Source organism: Haliotis asinina, chromosome 5 (genome assembly GCF_037392515.1).
Source record: "Haliotis asinina isolate JCU_RB_2024 chromosome 5, JCU_Hal_asi_v2, whole genome shotgun sequence".
NCBI lineage: Eukaryota > Metazoa > Mollusca > Gastropoda > Lepetellida > Haliotidae > Haliotis > Haliotis asinina.
In genome coordinates, this window is record NC_090284.1 from 17,849,170 (window position 1) to 17,876,813 (window position 27,644).

At 39.2% G+C, this 27,644-nt stretch overlaps 1 protein-coding gene across 1 annotated transcript; it reads left to right on the plus strand.

Annotated features, from left to right (window-relative positions):
* Positions 1-772: 772 nt before the first annotated feature.
* Positions 773-27,172, plus strand: LOC137284691 (high affinity choline transporter 1-like). Its single transcript, XM_067816604.1, has 8 exons — positions 773-1,005; positions 16,594-16,701; positions 17,378-17,533; positions 18,396-18,544; positions 20,166-20,312; positions 22,643-22,772; positions 23,371-23,588; positions 24,390-27,172. Exons 1-8 carry the CDS (start codon positions 840-842, stop codon positions 25,143-25,145), a joined length of 1,830 nt encoding a protein of 609 aa, XP_067672705.1. The 5' UTR covers positions 773-839; the 3' UTR covers positions 25,146-27,172.
* The last annotated feature ends 472 nt before the right edge of the window (positions 27,173-27,644 follow it).

Consider the following 27,644-nt stretch of genomic DNA (forward strand, 5'->3'; position numbering starts at 1 on the left):
CCATCAATCCACATCACCAACACCAATGCACATCACCTCTACCAATCCACATAGCCTCCATCAATCCACATCGCCAACATCAATCCACGTTGCCTCCATCAATCCACATCACCTCCATCAACCCATCGTTAACATCAGTCTATATCGCATCGATCAATCCACATCACCTTCATGAATCTATATTGCCTCCATCAGCCCACTTTGCCTCCACCAATCCACATCTCCGCCATCATTCCACATCGTCTTCATCAATCTACATCGCCTCCATCAATCCAAATCGCCTCCATCAATCCACATCGCCTGCATCGATCAAGTTCGCCTCCACAATCCACATCGTCTCCATCAATCCACCTCGCCAAGAGCTCCAGTTTATGCCCATGATGTTGACTACCCGTTAAGATGCGGGTTACAGTCTGCAGCATCACATAATTGTCATAAGAGGCATGTAACTGATCCGGTGGTCAGGCTCGCTGACATGGTTGACACATGTCAGCGTATCCCAGTCACGTAGCTCGATGCTCATGCTGTTGATCACTGGATACTGTGGTCAAGACCCGATTACTTACACACCGTCGCCATATAGCTGGATCATTGTTGTTGTACTCGTTATAAGAATATGACACGTACTTGTGTCAGAACACCCATCGCACAGCAAACATAAGTAATCCCAGTACAAATATATCCCCATAAAGGATTCACTGCGTGCAACAGATATTGACAGTGTCACTGACACTGTGTTTAACACACCGTTAGGTGCGGTACGACCTCACACACAGTATCTGGGCATCACGGGGGATACATGTGTGACAACCTTCATCCCACAATAAACATTTACAGCGATGGCGATTAATGTTGCTGGTGTCGTGGTGGTCGTCGTTTTCTACATCATCATCCTCGGCGTGGGGATATTTGTTGGTAGAAAAAAGACCAAGACAAAAACAGCCAATGAAATGTTCGTGGCAAACAGACAGATGGGATTTATTGTTTCGTTGTTCTCACTAACAGGTAAGTGTCTAAATGAGATCAGAAAATGTACATACAGATCTGAAATGTCAAAACAGAAGAGATTTTTTTTTTGATGCTCAGGCCGGGATATTGTAAGCATCTATATTTATGAGGTAAAATACACAGAAAGAATACCTAGAACGTGTTATATGTTAGACTGCACAGTTACGTCACGGTATTACAGAATTTGCATATTTTTTTTTAAAACACTAATTTGTTTACAGTTACACAATGTTAACACATTGTATTTTTAACGAAACTTGGGATGTAAGTTTATCGGTGATGTTTGAAGAAATGGCTGAGACAAGTGTAAAGAAATTCATCGCCAATGTTCAACAAGTCGTGAGGTCAAATTCAATTTTAGTTTATATTTATTTAATTTCTCCGACTGATAGACAGGTTTTCGTGAGGTCAAACCAAAGGTCAGTGAGGTCAGTTGGTATTTTTTTCATTTTCTCTGGCTGTTTAGACTCGGGAATAACAGCAATCCAAGCAAATTTCAATATCGTGAATTGAAAGCAAATGATTCTGGTCTTTGAAATGATTATGTCATAAATTACACAAAACTATCAGTTTGCACAACGCTTAGACAGACACAGATGTATTTAATGGAAACCTGTGATTTAACTTTTTGACTGAAACATAAGCGGTGTGTTGATCTTGGAGAGTAAAATATACAATACTATATCACAAAAATAGATTTGATCATTTTTTTTTGTTTGAGTTTCAAATACATGGAACGATGTTCCCTGGTGGCAGTTTAGATGGTCTATATACAGGTATTTTAGTCGTATGTTTCGGGCATGCGGTGTTTGTTACTAGGCAATGTTTGTATTAATATATATAAAGCGTGGTCTATCTTAGATACAACTATGTAAAAAAAGATCAGTATGTTTTAGCCTCCCTCTTTTACTACTAAATGTTACGTCATAGATATTAGAGAGGCACTGCGATAGCCTAGAGGTTAAAGCGTTCTCTCGTCACGCGAAAAGGCCGGTTTCGACTCCCCACATGGGCACAATATATGACGTCCATTTCCCCGCCGTGATTTTGTTGGAATATTGCCAAAAGCGGTGTAATCGTAAAACCCATACTCACTCACTCCTGTGGGTTTAAAATACTGAAAATATATAATTCAATGCTACTACCATTGTTAATACGAGTATTTAAAGTTCCTGAGAAACTTATATTAAGGACACCGAAACAATTTAGATAGCTCGAGTACTCAGAGGGTTTCTGATATACTATCTTGTTTCGTATTTAAGCCACGTGATAGCTTATTACCAAAGCGGCAACTCTATGCAAATATTAGGACAAAATGTCAACACAAGTTGTATTTTTAAGACTCTGGTTTATTTTGGCTGGTGTGGGTATACCCTTCACCCTCTTACATGACCTAGATTCCCCTTGGGGTATCTGTGTGGACATAGACTGAGATATTCTTCTAACAATATGATCTTGGAGTAAAATGTTTGATCATGTCACGCTCCGTCTTCAAGTATTTCAATACAAATGTTAGTAATCTTCTCTTTTGGCAACTTACTACTAATATTTAACTTGTATAAAATCTGTACAATGATGTAGCGCCTTAGATAGCGCCTCAGATGCTGTTAAAAAAAATTAAAAGTTACTAAATATAAAATATAAGCATATGTTTATATGTCCAATCTCCTATGCGTCTTTTTTTGGACAGTATACATATATATACTTTCCCAAAAAAGAGACTCATAGGAGATTTGTATTTTTAAAATCTGTAAATTACTTTTTGTGTTCAAAGAATCGTCAAAATATGTAACAAAAGGTTGGATTACATGATTTCACACTGCGCAAATAAAAAATCGATTCTACCTGAAAATTTGATTTTAATGAGATTTCTTACCAGGATTAGAAAGGCATCGCGACAACGCAACAGAAATCACCTTTCAGCTGAAATTGTGCAGCAAAGAGCATTCACTGTCTGGCAATAAAAATCCAGAGTACTTTCAGAAACTGGCATTCGTTTTAAAGGAGTTTCAAGGTCAAACCACCACGTCATGTCTTGACTCTGCGACACGGAACATCTCCATTGGTGTCATGCATGCTGGAGAGTACCAATCCTCTGTTACCAGGAATCTGAATCTTAGTCTGAGCACGATATCATGGCTTACATCCAAACAGGTGTAACAAATGACCGTCCCCTTACATGCAAACCTCGAGTTACCACTGCAGTCCAAGATTGGTACATCTGGGTACTACAGTTGCGTGATCGTACTGCCACGGGTGAGAGCACAGCAGCCAGGGTACCTGGATTTCGGACGATATCCCGTCAAACTGTACGGGACAGATTAAAAGAGACTGGCCTGAGAGCCAGGAAACCCGACGTTGTGGTCGTGTTACGTCGTCACGATTGGGCTCAACATCTAAAAGTATTCATTTGGTTGCAAACACATTACCTATTTAACACTGGTACAATGTTTCATGGACTCAAGTCAGTTTGTGCACGGTTATACATGTTTCAAAATACAACATTTTTGCAACAGATTTCTCGTCGATCCGTTCCTAGTTTTGGAGAGTATTATTAAACTGTAGTGTAATTTCCCGGTCCTGAAATGCAATAAACATCGACCATTTTGTGCTGGCATCGTTAATCAAGTTATGGGCATAAACATGAAACAGAACTATGGAAACGACATTAAATTTAATTGAAATCATGTATCGTTATGTTTTATTTTAACTGGTTTTAGGCCTACTATACGACCTTAAATACAACTGGACTGCACACTTGTCGTGAATAACGAATTTACGGAACTCTTAAAAGTCAACTCTTAAAAGCTTCTTCAATTCCAACGTTTGCATTTAAATAATCGTGATGCGATGTGTACACTAGTGTGTTGTTTTAAGTACTTCTGAAATTTTATCCCATTTGAACAATACCTAATTTATTTGTTTGAAATGCCAATTAGTGCTAAAATGAAAGTATACATAGTGTTTGACCAAACTATATGAAAAGCGTAAATAAATGATCAACTGTTTAATTTCAACAGAGTATTCAATTCTAGAGCGAATGGACCTCGATAACACTTAAATGAAATATATGCATATAGTAAAAATCTGTCAACGAAGGACAGTAATCTGGCCACTAGAATATCACAACTTGAATTAAAACTAGCATGAAAAGTTAAGACTAATATCACTATTTAGACAGTACAATATAGAAACAGTCTATAGATCGCCAACAACAGAAGGTAGATCACCATACTAGGGACCATGGGGACTTACAGTACCTTTGCTACCTGCATGGATCCTAGCTGGATTTACACCATCCCTTCAGCCGCTGGCGAGTGTACAAAATGCTAGCCAAAGTTAAAACAACAAGAATACTACGATTAGAAACCTGGTAGACTTAAATTTACATCGTATATTTTGGGACTTACATACCCTCTCAGAAGGGCAATAATTTAACAGTACTTCAACCTCCTTTGAGGATACAGCCACTAACAATTCTAATTCCTAAACTACCAGTCATTAAATTCATCTATATACAGAACTCAACCAGGAGATCAATTTCTTTTTTCTTTTTTTTTTAAAAAAAAACAACAACAACAATAATTAAATGAGCACTGGCTGTGTTCAAAAGATCCTTAACGATTTCTACAGTAAAATATTTATCCCTTATGATGGAGAATTCAACACAGTCAAGCAGGATATGCTTGACCGTGACTCTCTCATCACAAGGGCTACAAAATGGAGGATTTTCACCATTTAAAAGGTATGCGTGAGTGTATCTTGTATGGCCAATACGACATCATCGCAAAATGACCTCGTCAAATCTGGACTGACAACCTAAGTGGGTATAACCAATGTAGGGTTTTATTTCATGTAGTTTATTTATACCTACTTGAGTGTCCCACTTCTGCATCAGATCGCGAGTGTAAGTACTAATGCTAGCTTTGTAGTCAGGATAAGGAATAAGAAGTGGTGCCACACATTTGGTGAGTACTGCCTTGGCAGCAGGATCGGCCATTGTATTCCCAGATATGCCAACGTGGCTTGGTAACCAACAAAAGACGATGTCGTATTGGCCAGTAGCAAGATCATTATAGTAATTAAAAGTGGATGTTTGCAAGACAAATCTTTAATAGCCTGAAAGCAAGAAAGAGAGTCGGAATAGATTATATACTGTTTATGTTTAGGGTGTTTTTTTAATATATTTAAGAGCTGCTGATATGGCATTTGCTTCTGCAGTAAACATGGTGCTGTTATCTGGAATTTTAGAAGATATTGTTCTCGATCAAATGACAGTGGCACAAGCTACTGCAGCTTCGTCTTTGGAACCATCTGTACATAAGGGTTTGTAATTGCAATATTTACTTTTTAATTGATTATATTGTTGTTTATAGTGTATTTTATTAGTTTCTGATTTTTTAAATGAAGTTAATGTTAGGTCGACGTGTGGCCTAACCAACTGCCAAAGAGCAGAAGAAAGAAGACGGGAGGGAGCTATGTTTTCCAGCTCAATGCCGGCCGAAGAAAGAAAGGGTTTAGTTTTGTGCCCTAGAAGTGAAACAAGAGAAGACTTCTTGTCGTACAAGTCATCATAAAGTGGCTTGAACACACAGTTGTATGCAGGGTTAGATTCATTAGAGAATAATATTGTGTTATCTACTAATGTACTGTAAGGATAATTTTATACGACGTTGTGTAAGAGATGGTTCATCGGCGTCAACGTAAAGACTGTCAATAGGTTCGGAAAGACCCGACACAAAGTCTTAAACCTTGGTGGCGGACAGAATCAAGGAGTTTAAGGTTGCTTTTGCGGGCTCCACCATATACGATGGAGCCGTAATCAAGTTTGGAACGGACCAATGATCGATAAAGTTGTAGGAGGGTAGCTTGGTCCCCTTCCCCACTTACAATTAGAAATGACTTTCAACAAGTCAAGTGCCTTCAGGCATATAGTTTTAAGGGATTTGATATGGGGGAGAAACGTTAAATGTGAGTCAAAAATCAATCCCAAGAACTTGGCCCCTTTTTACAACTTTAATAGCAGTGCCATTTAGAAACAATTCAGTACTTGACTTGTGTGGTTTATATCATCTACAGAAATGTATACAATTTAGAAAAATTGAAACCGTTCTCAAGACTCCATTTATTAATTTTGTTTAAACACATCTGCAGACGCTTCTCAATATTATGCACATTTTTACCACGACAAGAAATATTAAAATCATCCACAAAAAGTGATCCGTCAATCGAATCATTTAAAACTTTGGATAAACTGTTGATTTTAATGCTAAATAAAGTAACAGACAAATACCCCCTTGTGGAACACCCTGATCCTGATTATAATGATCAGACAGGGTAGAACCCACTCGGACTTGAAACTGCCTGTCATTTAAAAAGTTGGATATAAATTGAGGCGATCGGCCTCGCAATCCAAAGTCATATCAATCTTCTAATATGTCGTATTTCCATGTTTTTTATAAATCAAAAAAAGATAGACACTGCATGTTGTTTATTAATTATAACGTTTTTGACAAGAGCTTCTAACCGCACTAAGTGATCAGTGGTACTTCTGTTTTGAGGAAAGCCACCTTAAATATCTGTTATGAGGCTATTGGTTTCTAAGTACCAAACTAGTCTATTGTTTATCATGCGTTCCATGGTTTTGCAAACGCAGCTTGTGAGAGAAATTGTGCGATTATTTGAAGGATCGGTATGGTCACGTCCAGGTTTAGGTACTGGGACTACTATAGTATCTCGCCATGATGTCGGAAATTTCCCCGAAGTCGAAAGTACGATTTGACGTACAAAGTTGAAAGTACCATTTGATGTACAAAGTCGAAAGTACCATTTGACACTGACAGACACGTGGTATCTTAGCTTCAACATGGCGTTTATGGCTTTTTTTTCGACAGAATGTCATCAAATGTGGAATCAGTAGTGGGTGTGACCACCAATAGCTTCAACACGTCAACACATGTCGACGTTGTGTACTGTAAGATATATTATGTATTATGTTGTGATGTATAGTTTCTTTTGAGCTCTAGTTTATGTCCTGAAAGTTTACTGCCTGAGACGATCCGGGTTATAGTTGATCTTCAGCAACCCATACGTGTCATAAGAAGTAACTAACGGAATCCGGTGGTCAGGCTCGCTGACCTGGTTTGCACATGTCATCGTATTTCAAGTGCGTAGATCGATGTTCACCGGATTTTGTGGTCCAGACTTGATTATTTACACTGGAATATAGCTGGAACACCTCTGAGTGCAGCATTAAACAAAATCCAACCTAGACGCTAACAGCTCCAAAGACGATATAATCTGTGCAATTTTGCTTTAATTTATTGTGCAGCTTTAAATCACCTGGAAAAAAAGATTGAAAGTCAGGGAGTACACTTAACATAAATGCCCTCGGATAACTGTAGCTACTGTTGCAAGTAATAAGGCATAAAATACACAGTTTTTATTACCGTGAACGACGCATGCATACATATAATTACTCAACAGATAAACGTACACATGTACATATGATACATTATGATGAACGGTGTTTGAATGTATGCATGTGTTCATTGTAATTCAGTATGAATACAGTAATGACGCAAGACGGTATTAAACCCCACCCCCTTTCCAACTTACAATAAATGAACACTGTATACTATGTTGTCAAGCATAGGCGGTATTTGTAGGTTCATTTCAGTTCTAAAGCGGTTGATCATTGGACTAAGGCTATGTACTGCATAAAGTCATCACAATGTGAAACAGACTGACTTTCACAGCAGCTTAATAACAAACCGGGACAGCTGTTACAAGCAATAAACATCCATGACACTGTGGGACGTTAAACATGTCCGTAACAACATGCATCTCTGGTAGGTTTGTTGTCTAAACGATGTTCCAGTTATATCGCTGTAAGTAATCAAGTATAGACCAGACAATCCAGTGATCAGCATCATGTGCATTGATCTCTTGACTCAATGTGCGCTTTTGAATGTAAAGACAGAGCCGAGCTCATGCGTTTCCTTGCTGTACCGCCATTGGCAAATGTGTTTAACTGACATTCGGCGACTCTTATTTAGGTTAGAACATGATTGTTCGTTTAAGTCCCATACGAACTGACAGGATTGGAGACAACGGGAAAAACGCAATCCAAAACTTGACACAGTCACTGCATTTCCTGCTTCTGAACACGAGGTAGCGTAAACCCCTGGTAATACAGTGTGATATGAAGTTATGAAAGTCACTTTATATATCAGCCCTTATTTCCAACGTCAGTTCTTCAACTTTCGTTCAAATCTAACAAATTGTTATCATACTACATGTCATTTTATAGATATTCTTAATTTTCAAAAAAAGAAATTGGCAATATATATATACATAATGTATCTATCTATACAACCATTTTATAGTCCGTAAACATTTATACACAGAGGCCAATTAAGCAACCAAACGTGTCTTTTCCCAAAAAATGAAATTGATTCGCTTAATGAAATTATCTCTCTGAACCTTTCTGCGGACTGTTCGTTACATGTAGTAAATTGCTGTGTTTATGCTGCCGTTTGAACATTGGATGAACTTCACACAGTTTCCAAAGACAAAACATCTAATGACAAAAGACAAAAGAAAACACGGTTTCTTGTAAAACCTACTGAAACTAGAAGAAATATTTCCTGGATAGAGCTATGCCTTAAGTTAAGATCACCAGGGAGTCCCATGTCCCATTTGGAGAAAATCGAAATTACAGTATAAGACAACAAAAGAAAATTTAAGGTGCTTCTCCAAATTGATGATTCCCTCAAGGCAAAAATAAAAGTTTGGACAGTAAGAAAGAAATAATGGGTAAAGAAAAACAAATTTATCAAACAAAATAAACTTTTTAGAAGTAATGAAAAACAATTCTATGGGCAACTTAAAACAAGTGGTGACGGTGAGCATGATAAACGGCCTCTCATGGCTGCCAATGAAAGGTTCTGGAAACGGTTGTGGTCTGTACCCGGCAACTGTAACCTGGAGGCACCATGGGTCAGTGATTATTACCATGTAATGCAGGAGAAAGTAACTAGATCGTTTGCCTGTTATATCTCACCAGATTGCCTGTGGACACAGGTGATGTTCCTCTATGGTTCTGCAATGGTCGCACAATACCCCTTCCCAAAAAGGAGACTTGTATCTTATGGAAGATCAGGCATACACCTATCTTGAAATGCAAGTTTGAGACAAGCTCCAGAATGCCCAGATTCAAGATAAACTTCGGGTCGAGTATAAATCTCGTTTGAAGAAAATCTGGAGTTCAGTGCTAAATGTTCGAAATAAGGTCAAAACCACCAACACTTTTGCTGTGCCAGTCCTTTTCCTATTCCTTGTAAAGGTAATTGATTGCACAAAACAAGTCATCCAGAGTCTTGACCGCCTGACCAGAAGGATCATGTCTGATAAATGAGCACACCACCCCCGTTCCTCTCTTAATCGTTTATTTGTGCCCGTCAGTTCAGGAGATCGGGGTTTGATTAATGTGGAGGCTCTTCATGATAGAATCGGATGATTTGTTTATCGGATGATCCTCTGGTGATGCACGTCAAGACTCATGATGAAAGCAAGGAATTCCACAGCTATTTTAAGCGTTCCAAGGTTGTTGGACACAATCTGAAATTTGACGTTGATTTTTTTTATGGCGATGTACTGCTGGACGGTACAGTGATGGGAGTAAACCAGGTGAAGTCCTTTACCAAGTCTGCTCATAGTCGGTCCTTTGTGGAGAAGCTGTCTGAGAAGCCATTGCATCGTGTGTACATGCAGTGTGTGGAACAGGAAAGCAATCCGACCGACTCCTTCTCCTGGATGAAGTCGGCAGGTCTCAAATGTGAAACCGAGGGCTTCCTTTTCGCTGCTCAGAGCAAGTCACTTCCCACTCGCAATCGTCAAAATGTGATTCTTAATCAAAATGTGAATATGAAGTGTCGTCTTTGTGTTGAATTTACATACACTGTCCAACACCTTGTCAGTTTATGCCCTTCCTTGGCACAAACAACATATCTTAAAAGACATGGTGGCATGGCTCACTGCTTTTATTATCGTCTCCGCCATGCATGTTGCTTTGACCCCGAGGTCCATCCATGGTACGACCCTGAACATGTCCAGGCCGTCATGGAAAATGATGCTTTTAAACTTCTCTGGAATAGGCCAATATACAGCCTGAGACGAATTCCAGCCAACAAACCAGATCTTGTCCTTTTTGATAAAGCCAATGAAATTGTTTATGTCATTGAATTTCAGAAGCTCTCTTAGCGCTTAGATAGTCTTAAATTAATGTTAATCTATGTCATTTACGACTATCTTAGCGCTAAGAGCTTCGGAAAGTTTATGCCCAGACCTGTACGATCAGCCGATTCTAAACGACCATCTTTTGTTTTATTATTACAATGTAAGTAATCGTCGTCATCGATGAGATATCTAGGAATCATTGAATGAATATTTCAAGACACAACACGTCATATACCATCGTTTCAGGGAAAGGGATGCTGCCCACTCACTAGTGTGATCGTTATCGACAGAGATGAAGGCCATGCAGGTTAGCTGTCTCCATGCTAAATAATAACATGTACAGGTCGCGTCTTGCTTACAAACATGCGCTGTCAGTTTAAAGGTTGGACTGTTCGGATCAGCGTGCCGAGGCGGCTAATGAAGAGAAGATTGATAAACATTGTACATTCGGCAATAATTATCTACCTGAGTCAGGTTTCTTTTTGAAGCAGTATTACCTATATATCCATATATACCTATGTATCCAAGTATCTTGCCTTAAAACTAACATCGTGTTCATCAAATAAGAACTTGTATTTTACTAGGGTGTTATACCTGACAACATTGTTTCAGTATATATTGGACTGAGTGTCATTTAACGCCTATAGATCCTTTCTATATTTTAATAGTTTTCTGATTTTTGATGGCCATCGACAGCTATGTGAATTATGTATTGCCAGGTAAGATACGTACATTATTCTCTGAATCATCAAACAGGTCGTATGGGAAGATAACAAATAATACTGGACCTAGAAGCGATCCCTGTCGAATACCTGTCATGATTAATTCTATGTATGATTCTTTACTGTTTCAAACCACTGTTTTGTTTGGAGTTTTTTATTAACAAAAAGAGGAAGTGGAAAAACACGACGAGTGGAAGCTAATTCATGTGTTCGTCGTAATGACAAGGTTTTTGCCTTACTTTTTGAGGTATAAATTCCCTACAATATGCTAACAATAATCAATACTGTGTAAAAATGCCCAAGGGTGTAAAAGCAGCTCTTAAACGCATTATACTGTGGAAATGTGGAGGCGACAACTCGATTTACTAATTCAGTCAAGCTAGATACAATTCCACTCATGACATAATTGAGTAACCTGCCACAGATTGGTGAAATAGCTACTGTGATATTAATGTTGAAATGAAACGTATTTGCATTGATATTGATGTGTTTTTTATAAGTGATCCATGGGCATCAATATTTTGAATGGTTATGACGAAAATAGTATAAAAAAAATAATGATTTTTCACTTTCCGCCCAAAACTGTGAGGCCTGTCGATCTTTATTTAATAAGAATGGTATGAGCTACAATCATACCAAATGGCATGCTTGTAACACGAAGTGCACAAATTGATCAGTAATCTGCTGGGCTATAAGGAGTCCTTTATGCCAAGCCTTTATAAATGCGATGTTAATGTCACACATACGCCGCCTTTCTCATTGTCCAGGGACTTTGAAATTTATATCTACACATTTAGTATGTAAAGTGATAACCGTGTAATCATGAGGTACAAAGTCTGACAGGCGATAAGTTAAAAGTCACATGCAACGTAAAACCCAACTTTGCAGATTCTGGTACCTTTCGGTATGCATTTACCGAAACAAGTCATAAAAAAGCCAATTCAACCTATAAAGTTGAAAAAAACGCGATGATAAAAAAGCCCGCGAAATCGGAGTTCAAACGTTTCTCTAAATTCCCCCCAGCGCTGGAGGGAAAACTGGTTTCAACAGCTGTGCTACGCTGCGTCCATAACGCATGCGCAGTGAATAGGTTCGCGGAGCTTGAAATATGCATGCCGAGCGTCTGAGGTCGTGAGCAGTAGTCTAACCTTCTTTGTGTACACAAACAAGACTAGTAAATAATCTACTCGTTACGTAAAAAAACTTGTTGATTGTAGTAAGCAGTCTCTGTCACAGAGAAAGCTCAGTGTCTGGTTTATTCACACCTATATGTCTGTCTGCCTGTCTGCCTGTCTGCCTGTCTGCTATAGACAACATGCAATACACAGCTTCAATCATTGACCACGTGCAATTTGAACTTACATCTATCAGACTATATGACATAAAGAAAATAAGTTGATTTATGACTCGTGCACCCGAGTCCCGTGTCTGCCACATTATGTAATTAGGCACATGTGATACACATGACATGTTTTATGTCTGTGGGTTGCAAACAAACTACATTCATTTTTTTCGGATGACTGGATCTGACGGAAACTGGTGCAAACTCTTGTCAGTTTCAAGTACTGCTTTGTACTTGGACGAACGACAGATTCCATCCACGCAGTAGTTTACCATCTCTACTGACATGAGTTTTGATTGGATCGAGCGCAAATTCAGAGAACATGTATTTTCCAAACCCAACATCTCTATATACATTCTTCTTGGATTACGACTTCTTTTAGTGTATATGATTTTGTTTGACAACAGTATATGAATGCATACTGAAACGACGCATCCAGTACACAAAAAGAAGTTGTTATCCATAAAGAATCTTACTTTCTTGTGACTGGCTATACTTCTAAAATGCCCATCAAACAGATCATCTTTCTGCACACACAATGAACCCTCAGCATATCAGCAAATGAAACAGCCAATCGGAAGCCGTCGTTACACTTGAGTGCATATCCACCCGCTATGTTCGGTCTCGCGAGGGCTTCGTTTCGGGGGAAGTAAGCCCAAGTACAAAATATTGCACTTTTGAATCGCGATTGTACGCTTATAATTTTGTTTATTTGTTTTTTTAAAAGCAGCAATGTATATTATATGTCATGAATAAGTGATAAATGTGTTTTAATTATGTTTGATTTTTTGGTTGCATGTGACCCTTAACATACTTTAGTCATGGTAGTACTTTCCTTTGAACAAGTAACACACATATTTACGGGTACATTTTTCAAATACGTAGTCTGTAGTTACTGCCGTCATATACATTTGCTATGTGTGTAAACTGGTAGTGTGATTGATAATGTCCATATCAATGGACAGACCAAATACTTCATGTAGACGATTAAATACAATGTTGTATGGACCATAGAGCGTATCAGAAGGTATCAATACACGTAGTCAATGCTTTTGTAGCCCATTGTCCACAGAAACAGGCGTTTAAAATAATACTTAAAACATCATCGTCGTCGTCGTCGTTGTCAACATCATCATCATCGCCGTCGTCGTCGTCGTCGTCATCATCATCATCATCATCATCAACATGTCATAACGATAAAATATACGGATTCTTTCGCGGCTCCATTTCTCATCAGTCTATAACGAACCATGAATATGCTAAAGGCAATGAATCTGTTAGTGTAAACACTTAAACTAAAAGTAGATCAGATCTGATATAAGTATTTACATCACAAACATTTGTCTTGTATCAAACACTGTGTCCACAGCTGACCTGATGGCATACAAAGACCGCGAAATCTAAATCGTCAGAGAATATCAAATGAAAGAATGGAAATGAAACGAAATGAAATTAAAAAAATAAGATCTATGATGTTGTTATAGTGTTATATTCTTCTTAAAATGCACCTGTCAGTTGTGTGTATCAAACGGACATAATATTCCATGGCCACATGGTCCTTTCCACGTCTGTGACAATGGCAAGTCAGTTGTTCCTGCAAATAAGCAAGAGAACACATTATAGGAGCCACAATGGATACCATATTGGTCACTGTAGCGACCCATTTACAAAAGTGTACCAAGTGTCTGCCACAAACATTTTAAAAGATGTAATATTGAATTTTATTTTTTAATAGGACACTATCAAAACATAGTGCACATGTGCTGGTCAACGAATATGCGAACTCGTCTACCATTTTATGATTATTAAGTTTTATGCGTTTAAAAGATGGTCGTTTAACTGTTAATGTAGGGCAGCTATGCTTTTTAATGTCGAGCAAATTGTGAATGTGTTTGTTTGTAGTTTACATAGATATATAGACAGACAGACAGACAGATAGATAGATAGATAGATAGATAGATTGATAGATAGACAGACAGACAGACAGACAGACAGACAGACAGATAGATAGATAGATAGATAGATAGATAGATAGATAGATAGATAGGTAGAGACAGACAGACAGACAACAGGCAGGCAGGTAGACAGATAAATAAATTAGATAAGCAGATAAAATGACACATTGATAGGCAGACATAGACAGATAGACAGACAGACGGACAGTCAGACAGATAGATAGATATATATGCAGACAGATAGCCAGATAGATATGAAGATAGATAGGTCTCAGTAACGTAAGTTCACACTTTTTGATGTGTGCTTACCTCATCATTTAATCTGGTTTATACGCACCATTGCGGATTCAGTCATATGTTATACGACCACTTGAAACCAGATGACACACGAATAAGAATATCAAATAAGATATAATTATACATGTAATGTTTCTGTCTCTTGAATTCATGATGACCAGGGAGCGGTGGGGTAGCGAAGTGGTTAAAGCGTTCGCCCGTCTGGTAGACAATCCAGTGATCAACAGTATGAGCACCGATCTGCGCAACTGGGAACCGATGACATGTGTCAACTAAGTCACCCGACCACCCGATTCCGTTAGTTGAGTGTCACAACAAGCATAGTCGTCTTTTAATGGCAAACGTGGGTTGTTGACGGCCTATTCTACCCTTCACGGGTCTTCAAAAACCTTCACGGGGCTTTGGGTCTGACATAAAGGAGAGATTACAGGGATTTCATTTATTTCAAATACCTGAGATGAATTATTCTAGTTCTGTGTAGCTTCCGGATGTACGTAGTGAGTAGAAAGATTATACAAATGGTAACATTATCAGTTGTGATACTGTTGGAAAGAGGAAACAGAAACTGAGATAAATATTTTGAGATGATTTGGGGTGAAATAAAGATGATGGGAAAAAACTAATACGACAAAAATATAGATTGGTCTTCTCAATATTTAGTTTATTTTAGGGTTATCGTCACACAGAGATGTCGTGTCACAGACGATGTCGACGATGAGACACAGACAATGCCATCCTTCCCCACCATGAGCTATTTAATATGTTATGATATTTAATGAAGCTAATAAAAATCATGTCTATGTACATAGCATACAATTCAATATATACATACAGCGCGGTGGTGGCATGAGTGAGTCAGTATGGTTTTATGCCGCTTTAGCAACAATACAGCAACATCATGGTGGTATGACAGTTGAGATATAGGGTATACCATCATACCAGTGAGGGACGTATAGATACAGTTTCTTGGGCATATTTGGAATATTCAATTAAGGTCAATGAATGTTAAGGATCGGAGGGTGTATACTTTCGTAATTTGCGTAAATATTCAGAAATATAGATACACAACAATTGATTTAAATAAATATAAGTGTCGGTGTGAAAAACGTATATTTAATATATATGTCGTTCAAATAATGTTTCATACTATTCTCCCTATCCATATTCAAGTACCACAGGCGTGTGCCATTGGGCTTGTCAGTATTATTTCTCATAGATCATTAGGTGTTTAGTTGAGCGTGGCCATGATCAAGCAGCACACTTTGTTCGGAAACCTGCATGCATACGAACATTCGTTCCTTTTTGTGGAGCATATTTTCTCTGTTTCACAAACTGCACTTCATTAATGCGCTTCTTGCGTGCATTAATTATGGGTGTAAAATGATCTTAATTAATATACATATTACATTACCACATGTTTTACTAGCATCTACCCAAAGCATCAGTAGAAGTAATAACATACACAGATCCGATGATATTGGCTCTGCGATAACAAGGCCGTTCATAGTTTCGTATAATTAAATATGTATTTGAAATTTGAGATAAAATTTAATTTTATTGATGAATTATCATTTAAATTGTATTTCATGTTCTGTTAGCGATTGCTTCATATGTAGAGATTAAGAATGTCGCTTGATAATTGAGCCAGAAGCAAACAAGACGTTTGCCCTTTAGCTGCATGCTTCATATTTCACCCAGACCTAAGTGGTTAAGAAAAAATATGTAAAACGTAATATAAACTTTAACTTTATTTTCGTTGCCATTTACTGAACTTAACCCAGAGACGCGATATAGTGAGTGGTAATGGGTTTCTGTTATACGCTGAAAAACCCCAATAAAACCCAATGTACAATTAAAACTGAAGCCTTGAATAACAGCATGTAATCAAAAGGAGCGAACACACAAATACATGCGTTGTAAACATCATGTGCATTTTTTGTGAAGTAACACCGTCATAAATGGATGGATTTACGTCTTTTTTGTTTTTGTTTTTTGTTTGTTTTGTTTTTGTTTTGTTTTTTCAACTTAGCAACGAATGTTGGTGGAGCATATGTTAACGGCACGGCGGAAATAATCGCCTCCAGGGGACTTATCTGGACACAGGCTCCAATAGGCTACTGCATTGGTCTCTTCATAGGTACGTTATTTGCTCTTACCGTATTGTGCTATGTATCATCAAAGAAAGTCACAGTTGGTTTCTCAAAGCAACATGTGATGGCAGTTTCACGACCTTATTTCTCGAAACAAACTTACGTTTTTACTCAAATTTCAAAGTGAGTTTGACAATTTGAAACAGCCGACTTCCTAACGCAGTCGCAATTCTAAAACAAAAGCAACATAACAAGTTATGTAACCTATCTACCTTACTCAAACTGTCTACAAGGTTGGAGTTTAATATCCTTTCCAGTATTTTCTGGGAAATGCATGTTTCTGCTTTTTCTTAGATTCGTTTAAAATCTGTAACTTAAGTCAGAACTCACACTTTGTTTCGAGAAATCGGGACCAGAAACGTGTGTCATCATATGGAAATATTTCATTTATATTTTTCTGTATTTACGTGATTTCCTCATGGTTACAATGGAGCATTCCAAATGCAAGCGTATGCATTTCTCTTGGCAAGGGTATTCCATATAAACATTCCATATACATATTCCATATGCAAGAGGGGTATTACTCATGCAAGTGTTAAGCATTCCTCACAGTCAGTTTCCGTCTGATCACAGGATTCTCTGGTACATTTGCGATTATTTACGCCATGTTGTAACTGAACTTTTGCTGATTGCAAAATTGGTTAAATTTATTTTTATACGCAGGCGGCTGGTTCTACGGTCCAAAGATGCGTAGGGCCAACTACGTGACAATGTACGATCCGTTCCAGAAGAAATACGGCGCCAGGGTTGGCGCGCTCATGTGTGTGCCAGAGTTTGTAGGAGACCTCTTCTGGACAGCCGCCATCTTGTCAGCACTGGGTAAAACACTACCCCATTAGTTCACTACAGCTCGGTTTGAATCACAAACCTTTACTGGTTACATGAGGCAGTTGAACCATTCACTTCTCAGGCGTGTTTGATTCCGAACGGTTTCTGACATTTCTAATAGTGAGTGAGTGAGGTTTCACGCCGTTACATGCCACTGTGACCATTGCTTACATGCCACTGTAAGGTTGACTTAGAGTCTTCGTGTTCCTAATAACACAAATAAAAGGTTGGCATGGTCTTGGCACTATTGCTACTAGAAGGTTAGAGTTCGACCCCTCGTGTTTCTAACATTTCTAATAACAAGTGAGTTTTACGTCGTTTCATGCCACTGTGACTTAGGGCCTTCGTGTTTCTAATAACACCAATAAGAGGTTGGCATGTTCTTGGCACCATTGCTTACATGCCACTGTAAGGTTGACCTCGAGTCCTTCTATTTCTAATAACACCAATAAGAGGTTGGCAGAGTCTTGGCACTTTTGCTTACATGCCACTGTGACTTCTAGCCTTCGTGTTGCTAATAACACCAATAAGAGGTTGGCATGACTCTGTTGCCTACATACATATGTCACTGTTAGTTGGTATTTTGAACTAAAGCTGTTTTATTCTGTTTAAAAAGGAGGGTTGCATTATAACATACCAAAATCAGATAAACAGAAAGTAAGAATTTTTCAGGTTTGGGAGTCGACTCGAATAAATCTGAATGTTTACTCCATTTTTGAGTCACTGATGTTCAAAAAATATCTATCAGAAGTATCGCGCTACTGAGGACTGACATGTTTCTCATATTAGACTGACATGTTTCACATATTACTTAGACATGTTTTACATATTAGTATTGGCTGACATATTCTAGGATCGACCGTCGCCATCATCCTCGACGTGGACAATACAACATCCATCATCGTATCGGCCGCCATTGCAGTCTTCTATACCCTGCTTGGAGGACTGTGGTCAGTGGCGTACACTGACCTCGTTCAGCTGTTCTTCATTGCTGTTGGGCTGGTAGGTCAGTCATAGGGGACCAACAACCCAAGAACATATGCTTGTAATTGATGTTTGGTTCAATATTTGACATACTGATATTTCATAAGATATGAGGCAAGCATGTTAGCCACTGCACCACTGTGCTCCACGAATAGCTTGAGGATCATCATGCAGCATACTGCTGACAAACACGTGTAAATATCGTGCTGTGTCTTCGTGTAAAATTTTGTAGAATTCGTCACATTTTCACTGATTTTATCATTTGTTAAACTCATGACAAAAATCCTGTCAAAGTTACGAATTTTTTTAAAATACATCAATTCTCGTGTTTCAAGTACATTCAAACTGTATGGAATATTTTCAAAAAATTAGTTTGAAACAGTTGTCTGGAGTGACTATATTTAACACTAACCTTTTGATAGGAAGTATATATCCTTAGTCATCTACTGGACATCTTACAGTGTTATACCAGTACTATGTAAATAATCCATTCAAAAAGTACGGCATGTATATTAGAGGCGATTAAGATTGTTAATTAAATTCCATATTCATGGAATATCACCCTGAAATGCAAGTCCACAGATGACATCGAAAAACTGATTATTTGGCATGAAATCAAACACACGATATGCAAATATGAAATAGATAACATTGCGAACGACTATCGGTATTACCGAGCTAACACATCTGGCTCTCCCTTCGGCAAAACTACATTTTAATAAATGTATCGTATATATCACATTGATATTGAGTTGGATATTTGATATCAAAAGTCACGACATGCTTGTGTATTGTATTAATTTATATAGATATATCCAAGAACCATTTGACAACACGTTTGTTACGTGTTTGTGAGTGAGTCAGTGCTCAATGTGAGGTATTTCAGTTGTATATTTTGTTATTAATATGTTATATGATAGTAGCGCATACATAATACAGTGTGTAATAATCAGCAAACATGTTAACATGTCGATATTTGGAGGTTGCATATTTAGTTAATGTTAATTTCAGTTACATGTATATAGATTATATATACAAGCATGTCAGTTTCACTGGCTGGGGGTGTGGTGGGAGAGGCAGCCCCGGGACCCTATGAGATTTTGACATCAATGTTACCTTTCACCCAGATGTGCTATGTATGGAAGTCTAATGATGCCACTTTTGTAGCATAAAATATTTCTCGTTGCTTCGGATATTTTGTCGTTGGAGTTTATTTCAATTATTTTCTCGTTGTGTATGTTTCTCTCAAGTTGTCTTTTTTTATTAAAAAAGTAACGTGAAAGTAAAATAATAACCAGACATTAATCGAAATTTCACGAAAATATTTGAAACGAAGTGATAATAATTGATATGGAGAGAGTATAACTGAAGTGAAGAGAAACTAATCGAAGCAACTAGAAATTCGCTGAGAAATTATCTTTGGTTCAAAAGTGGCAGGATTAGTCTTTCGTAATAATGTGTAAGCTCCACACTGAAGGGAAGTACACACACAACTGAAATAACGTTACATTTAATCAAAATATATTTCAATACAGCTCAATTATTCTGTCGTAGAGAGTTGATCTGTGTACGCTTTCTTTTATAACTGATAGCCATACTGCTTAATGTCTTTTCTAAGATTTTGTGGCTTGAATTTTAGGTTGTTTCCTTCCCGTTCGCTCTCCATCACCCGTCTGTTGACAAGGAGAAGATGAAAACACTGTGGTCAGGCACTCTACCGACTAACGAGATCGGGTCATTCCTAGACATCTACGGTTTGCTTATTTTTGGCGGGATACCGTGGCAGGTAAAGGAACAGGTTGTCTATTGTAAAGAGATGGTCTTGGTATAATACCTTAAGAAAATCAAAGATTACGGTTAATCAAGAGTTTGATTTTCAGACAAACAAAGCCAAACTCTATTCTGCCTCGTCACCAAGTTGTTCACTTAAACATACCAATAATTGATATTAATGTGTGTTTATGAGATGGCTAATGTCTGAACAGATCTTTATGTATGTTATCTAACACAACTGTAAGTTTAAAGGGTCATTTATGAGTTTTTAGGGTGCATTTCGCCACCCCGTCCCCAGCTGTCATGGAGTGAGTGAGTTTAGTTTTACGCCGCACATAGCAATATTCCAGCTACATGGCGACCATCTGTAAATAATCGAGTCTGGACCAGACAATCCAGTGACCAACGACATGAGCATCGATCTGCGCAAATGGTAACAGATGAGCCAGCTCTGCGAGCCTTACCACCCGTTAGTCGCCTCTTACGACAAGCTGAGTCGCCTTGCTGTCATGGAATAGATGGGACAAAGGTCGGAACATATGACATATGCATTGTTTCCACCTTAACAAATGAACCAAATTCGTTTCAATCCATCCATGGGATAGAGCCTGACAAGATAATACCCTGCGTGAACTGTTGCAATCCTCGAAATTCTCACAAAAATAGATTGCTGCAAAATGCTTCGAAACATTAATCTGTCAGCTTCAGCTAAGGAAATGATGGGTAGTGGATAGAAGTGGGCATATGTAATATTCACAGATATTATTGAGATGGCTGTTTCAGCAAATATCTCATTATACGTCTATATAATCTAAGGAGGTTTTATCTACATGAATATGTTGAGATATGATTCTCTCACAGCCAGAGTCTCTTTTCAGTACTTATGTGACACCACCTTGCCCTGCATATCACGGCTGAATGCGCCTAGGTACACCACCGATCAAAGGTTGTAGGAAGTCATGTGACAGCGTATCCCAATTCTCGACCACCTTTTTCTTCATATCCTCAATATGTCTAAATCCTTCTTGATTTATTCTGTCATTCAATAGTCCCGACACACTCTCAAGAAGGTTAAGATCTGGGCTTTAGCTGGACCAGTCTAAAATATTTTCGTGTGAGAATCACTGTTTTGTATAGTGTGTGCTTGTGGTCGATATCATGCTGGAAAATCCTATTATCATACCGTGTCTGGGCCGTGGGAAGGAGGCGATCATTTAAGATGTCAACAGATTGTTCCGTCCTGAAAATACACCACACCGCCACTACACGTGATGATATACCACCCCACATGTGAAATTTCGGGCTATATTTTGGGCGTTGGGAGAAAGGTTTAACAGTACTGTCGTCCATATTGTCGCACAGTTGATAGGGTCCATGCAGGTAGCAAAGGCAATGTAAGTCCCCATGGTTCCTAATATGGTGATCTACTTCCAATCGTTAGAGATCTATAGTCTGTTTTTATATTGTTTTGTCCAGATAGTGATATTAGTTTTAACTTTCCACACTAGTTTTAAATTGTAACTGTGCTACTCTCGTTGTTTTACTGTCCTTTGACAACAGGTTTATTTATGATATACATATCTTCCATTTCAGTATTAAATGTTCTCGTCACGATATGGCTGAAATATTGCCGATGTGACGTTAAATAATAACTCACTCACTCACTCACTCACTCGCACAGTTGAAAAGCCAAACAGAACTTTCATCTTTGAATCGCACTGCCCATGGCGCTGTCGTTATTAAAAACGTCACATGAGGCAATGGAATTCTGATAGCTACGTTCCTTGTGCTTTCAATATGACGATTTATATTTTTCATGATTTTCTAAACAATGGCTTAATGTCATAACCGATTTGAGATCTAGGGATTATTTTTATCAAAGCACGCGTTCTGATTGGTTTTTCGTATTTTCGCACTTAAGCGTCGAGACGGAGACGAGTCATCTTGGAGGTTACGTAAAGGGCGATTTGTAGGGGAGATAACTCTTTGTGTAGCGAGGTTCATACCTAAGCCAAAAAGAGTTGCCTCCCATATTGAGTGCCTTACTACATATTGTAACACCTATTTTAAAATTCTGTTATCAGTATTAGGAAACAGAGATTTTCTCAATAATTCATGGGGAAACTATACCTTGTTATTTCAATACTAACCATGTTCATTTCATCATAGCTCAAAGCATCACTTCCACATCATAAAAAGACGAAAGGGTATCAGAGTCGAACAAAAAGTAACAAATGCAAGTCACACCAACAGTGCCATGCAGAGAGAATACACTAGAAAAGGTCATCAGACAAATCTTTGGTGCTTTGCGAGTTGATAATGATCTTGTTTTTCTTTCTATAGCCATTCTATCAACGAGTGCTCGCATGTAAGACGCCGAGAAGCGCCCGTATATCTCTCATGTTATCTTCTGTTCTGTGTCTCTTGTTCGCGGTGCCGCCCGCCGTAATGGGAGTTATAGGAGCATCAGCAGGTGAGTGAGCGAGTGAGTTTATACGCCGCTCCTAGCAATATTCCATCATTAGCAAGGCAAGGGACACCAAGACTGGGGTTTACACAATTTATTCATATGAGGAATCGAACCTGGATCCTCGGCGTGACAAGCGAACGCTTTAACCACTAGGCTACCCAACGCCGCGATATCAGCAGGTTATGTTGTAAGCAGTGACGTTTCTGGCCCATATTTTTCGTACTATTTAGATTAGACCTACGAGCAGTGAACTGTAGCGTATTCACAATTTTCCAGTGAGAGCGAGGCGGTTGGGTAGTCCAGTGGTTAAAGCGTTCGCTTGTCACGCCGAGGATCCAGGTTCGATTCCCCATATCGGTACCATGTGTGTCTCCCACCGTGATATTGCTGGAAGTTTGCTAAAAGAGGCGTAAGACCATACTCACTCGCTGAAATAATTCAACCCGAAGAGAAAATCAGTGAGATGATTTTGATCACTTTGACCAAAAGGATGCAACTCTGCAGAATAGATTGAGACGACGGAGGGATCCATATTAACTCCTTGAAAACAGTCATGATTGAATAAATAATTCATTTGACACATTGCGGTATCATTCTGTAGACTGGAATCAAACCTCGTACCCAAATGAGGTTCCTCTGGCTCAAGATCAGCTGCCGTTTATTCTCCCACTGGTTTTGGAATACATGTGTCCACTCCCAGTGTCTGTCATTGGTCTGGCTGCCATTTCTGCTGCCGCCATGTCGTCTGCCGACTCCACCACTCTCTCCACTGCTTCCATCTTCGCCAACAACTGGTATCGAGGTGTTTTCAGAACCAAGGTAAGACTGGTGACCGTGAATCTGGGAACAAACCAGTTGTTCTTGACTCTATGTCATTCTTCACCAGGTGCTTACCATGAGCACACTAGATGTCTACTGTATATGGCCTCTCTGTATCCTTGCAGCACACTATGTGCCTTCTGTACATGGCTTCTCCATAAACCTGCAACACAATAAATGCCTACTGTACATGGTCTCTCTGCAACCCTGCAGCACACTAGATGCCTACTGTATATGGCGTCTCCATAACCCTGCATCACACTAGATGCCTATTGCATATGGCTTCTCTGTAACAGCGCATCGCACTAGATGCCTACTGTATATGGCTTCTCCATAACTCTGCAACGCACTGGATGCCTACTGTATATGGCTTCCGTGCAACCATGCAGCACACTAAATCCCTTTTGTATCCCTTATCACAAAGTCTTACTGCTTTGGGTCCATATGTCCTACTTTACCAAAACACTTACTGCTTATTTCTTAGTGAATCCGACCTGCACCTTAACACTCAGTGTTTGTTTACTGGTGAATTTGTTATACTTAACCGTAGTAGCGTATGTTTACCTTTAGGCCTCTCTCGTTACGTCGCCATCAACTGCACATGTATAAACGAATATGTCCTTGCATGGCTGGGAATCAGTAAATTCCTTGTGTCAATCATCAACATGTTGGCAATATCAAAGATATGGTTGTGTTAGCGTGTGTGTGTGCATAAATGTGGGCGCGCGTGCGTGTGTGTACTGGCGTAAATGTATATGTACATATACGTACCTCTGATTTAGCCTCACAACCTCTTCGCAGGTGTCCGACCGCGAGCTGATATGGGTTGTAAGAATCACTGTCCTGGCAGTTGGATCTGTAGGAGCCGCCATCGCTATCACCTCCAACACCGTTTACGGCCTCTACGTCATGTCCGGTGACCTCATGTACGTCATCCTTTTTCCTCAACTCACCTGCGTCCTCTTTGTCAAAGTTTCAAACGCCTACGGTAGTATATGTGGCTTTTTTCTGTCCGTCATTTTGCGAATGATCAGTGGAGAGCCTCTTATTGGCCTCCCTACGCTGATCACCTATCCTTTCTTCTCTGAGAAGGACGGACAACTCTTCCCGTTCAGGACATTCATCATGCTTCTCGCATTCGTTACAATAATCACAGTGTCTTTTCTTGTCGAGACGCTCTTCACAAGAAACGTCATTCCCATGAAGTATGATTTTCTAAAAAATTTCCATGACAACGCGCATATCGTGGACACTGTTGCACTGGGTGCGTCGACAACTGGGGATCTGGCTGTGCAGGAGGTGCACGAGAAAGAGGTGTTAGATCGTGAGTTTGACGACAACGAGGTCAACGAGGGTGAAAACGATGCAAAGAAGCGAGAGTTTAGCGAGAATGATTTAAATCAGCGAGAGTTGAGCGACAACGAGGTTAACGAGGGTGAAATCGATGCAAAGAAGCGAGAGTTTAGCGAGAATGATTTAAATCAGCGAGAGTTGAGCGACAACGAGGTAAAACAGCGGAAAGCATACAGTCAAGTGACTTACACTTCACCCTTGTAGCTTTATCACTGTTATGAAAAGTTACCATCCATAAATGCAGCTGTACATTTAATGTGTTAAACATGCATCATTCAGTTTGTGGTTCTCAATGTTAAACAACTCTCCGTCTCGGATTTAAAATATAGATGGCTTCGTTTGTCACGACTTGTAGTCGGCTGTAAATGTCAATGACTGGTGACATTTGCATCAGAAACTCCCTTCTGCCATTTACTACAGGAACAAGAGAAGGGAATAAATACATCACTTTCTCTGCATCACCTTCATCACTAGAAGACCACATGAATGCACAAGTGTTCTTTTATGTTTTCCCAGATTTCTTCCCAAGCTTTACATTGTACAGCGTATGATAAAGCCTAGAAAAAGTAAAGTAACACGTATGATTTCGTATGATACCGAAATTTTTTTCCCTCAGTATATTTGTTTCAGGATCTGTATGGCAAATTAGACCGCTTGCTGTCAACAGTGCGACATGCGACAGTGCAGCTGTTAACTAAGCCCTCTGTACCTCCTCTCCCCACTCCCCCGGCATCCCCGAGCACACACGCCCATCCCTCCCCCGCCCCAATGATTGCAGAGTGTGTCATTGGGGAGAGTGATTAAAGGAATCACACATTCCTGTAACACACTAATAATGGCATGTCAGTGGTGGGTGATAAGAATCTTTTCTTCTGAAATTCCCGGCAGTCATACTGCTGCAGATTTGTTTCGTCACTGAACAAGAAGTCTCTTGGCTCCATTTTATCAAACTTTAACCCGTGAAGGTCCTGGATAGAATAGGCCTTCAGCAACCCATGCTTGCCATAAAAGGCCTGTCGTAAGAGGCGACTAAAGGGATCGGGTGGTCAGACTCGTTGACTTGGTTTACACATGTCATTGGTTCCCAGTTGCGCAGATCGATGCTCATTGATCACTGGATTGTTTGGTCCAGACTCGATTATTTAGAGACCGCAGCCACATAGCTGGAATATTGCTGAGTGCGGCGTAAAACTAAACTCACTCACTCACTCATTGGTGAGGGTTTTGTGAAAAAATAAAATATTCTTGTCACACACTCTAACAATGCCACGTCAGTGATGGGTGATAGGAATCTTTACTTGTGTTGTGAAATTCGCGGCAGTTCTAGCGCTGCAGATTTGTCTCTGAACGAGAAGTCTCTGAAGTCCATTTTATATCATTTTATGAATTTAATCTGGGACCCTTTTGTGTTTGTGTGTATTTGCAAGTATGAGATAATAATCACTTATGCAAGTCTGTATGATACAAGTCTGTAATCACAGCCTGAAACTATTATCGAGAGCACAGCAGCGAGTGAGAGAATGGGTTTAGTTTTACGCCGCTCTCAGCAATAAGCCAACTATATGACTGTGGTCTGTCCAGTGATGAGTATCATGACTATCAATAGACGCAAATGGGATACGGTGACATGTGTCAATGGCATGTCTCAAACATGCTCTGGTCGCCTCTCACGACAACCATGGGTTACTAAAAACCAGTTTTAACCCAGATCGTCACGAGTGTGCACAGAAGTGTGATAGAAGTGCACAATGCACGAAAATAATGTCAACTGATATGTATCAGCATTCTGTATTCTTGGTTTGAAAATATCGAAATCAGTTTCTAAAGCTTAATCACAGATGTTAAGTGTTCCTTCACCCCCTAAGGATGCTAGAACAACCAATAACCATCATCGGGCTGGTAGTTTTGCAGAATCCGTATATCTGAGCAAGAGCCCATGTAACTGGTACCAGAGAGACAAGGTATTGGTTAGATAGAACAGCTTCTACGTCAGAAACTGTGCATCTGGCATGCAGAGAGGCCTAAGAGAACTGGACGAGATGCTTTCAGTGACGCCATTTTTCACATGACACCGTCTCTGATAGTGTATGTGTTTTATATATGTTTCACAGAGTGGATGTGTCACGCGTGAATCGAACACTCGCTGTTTTTATTTATTGCTACGTATTACATCCACAACTCCTGTATGTTATAAATATAGACGTTTCCAATGTAATAAAATATTAACAATACGTCATTGTGTACACTTTCTTTTTCTTGTAAATTTGCAAACATAATTAAAGTCTGGTTCTTCAGAAAACAAAACAAAAAAACAACAAAAAACACTGCGGTCATATGAACCGATAACTCCAAAAGAGGTCACTACTGTGGAGGGGTTGAGGTTAGTTTTACACCGCACTCAGCAATATTCCAGCTATATGGCAGCCACTACAGGGGAATAGTATAGGAATAACGTGTACATATTGGAACGTCAATGTTTGGCAAAGCTTCAAAGTCAAACCATGACATCACTTTCCAAGTCCAGTGAAGATCAACAGTCATCAGTTACTTCAAGGACGTTATGATTCCATCAAAATATTGACATATACCCGTGAAAAAAAGAGAAGCAAAATGGAAACCTTTAATGTTTTGAAAATATGAAACAGAAGAATATTCCCTGCAGGAGGGAAACGTAGCAGCTCAATAAATATATTTCAGTATCGG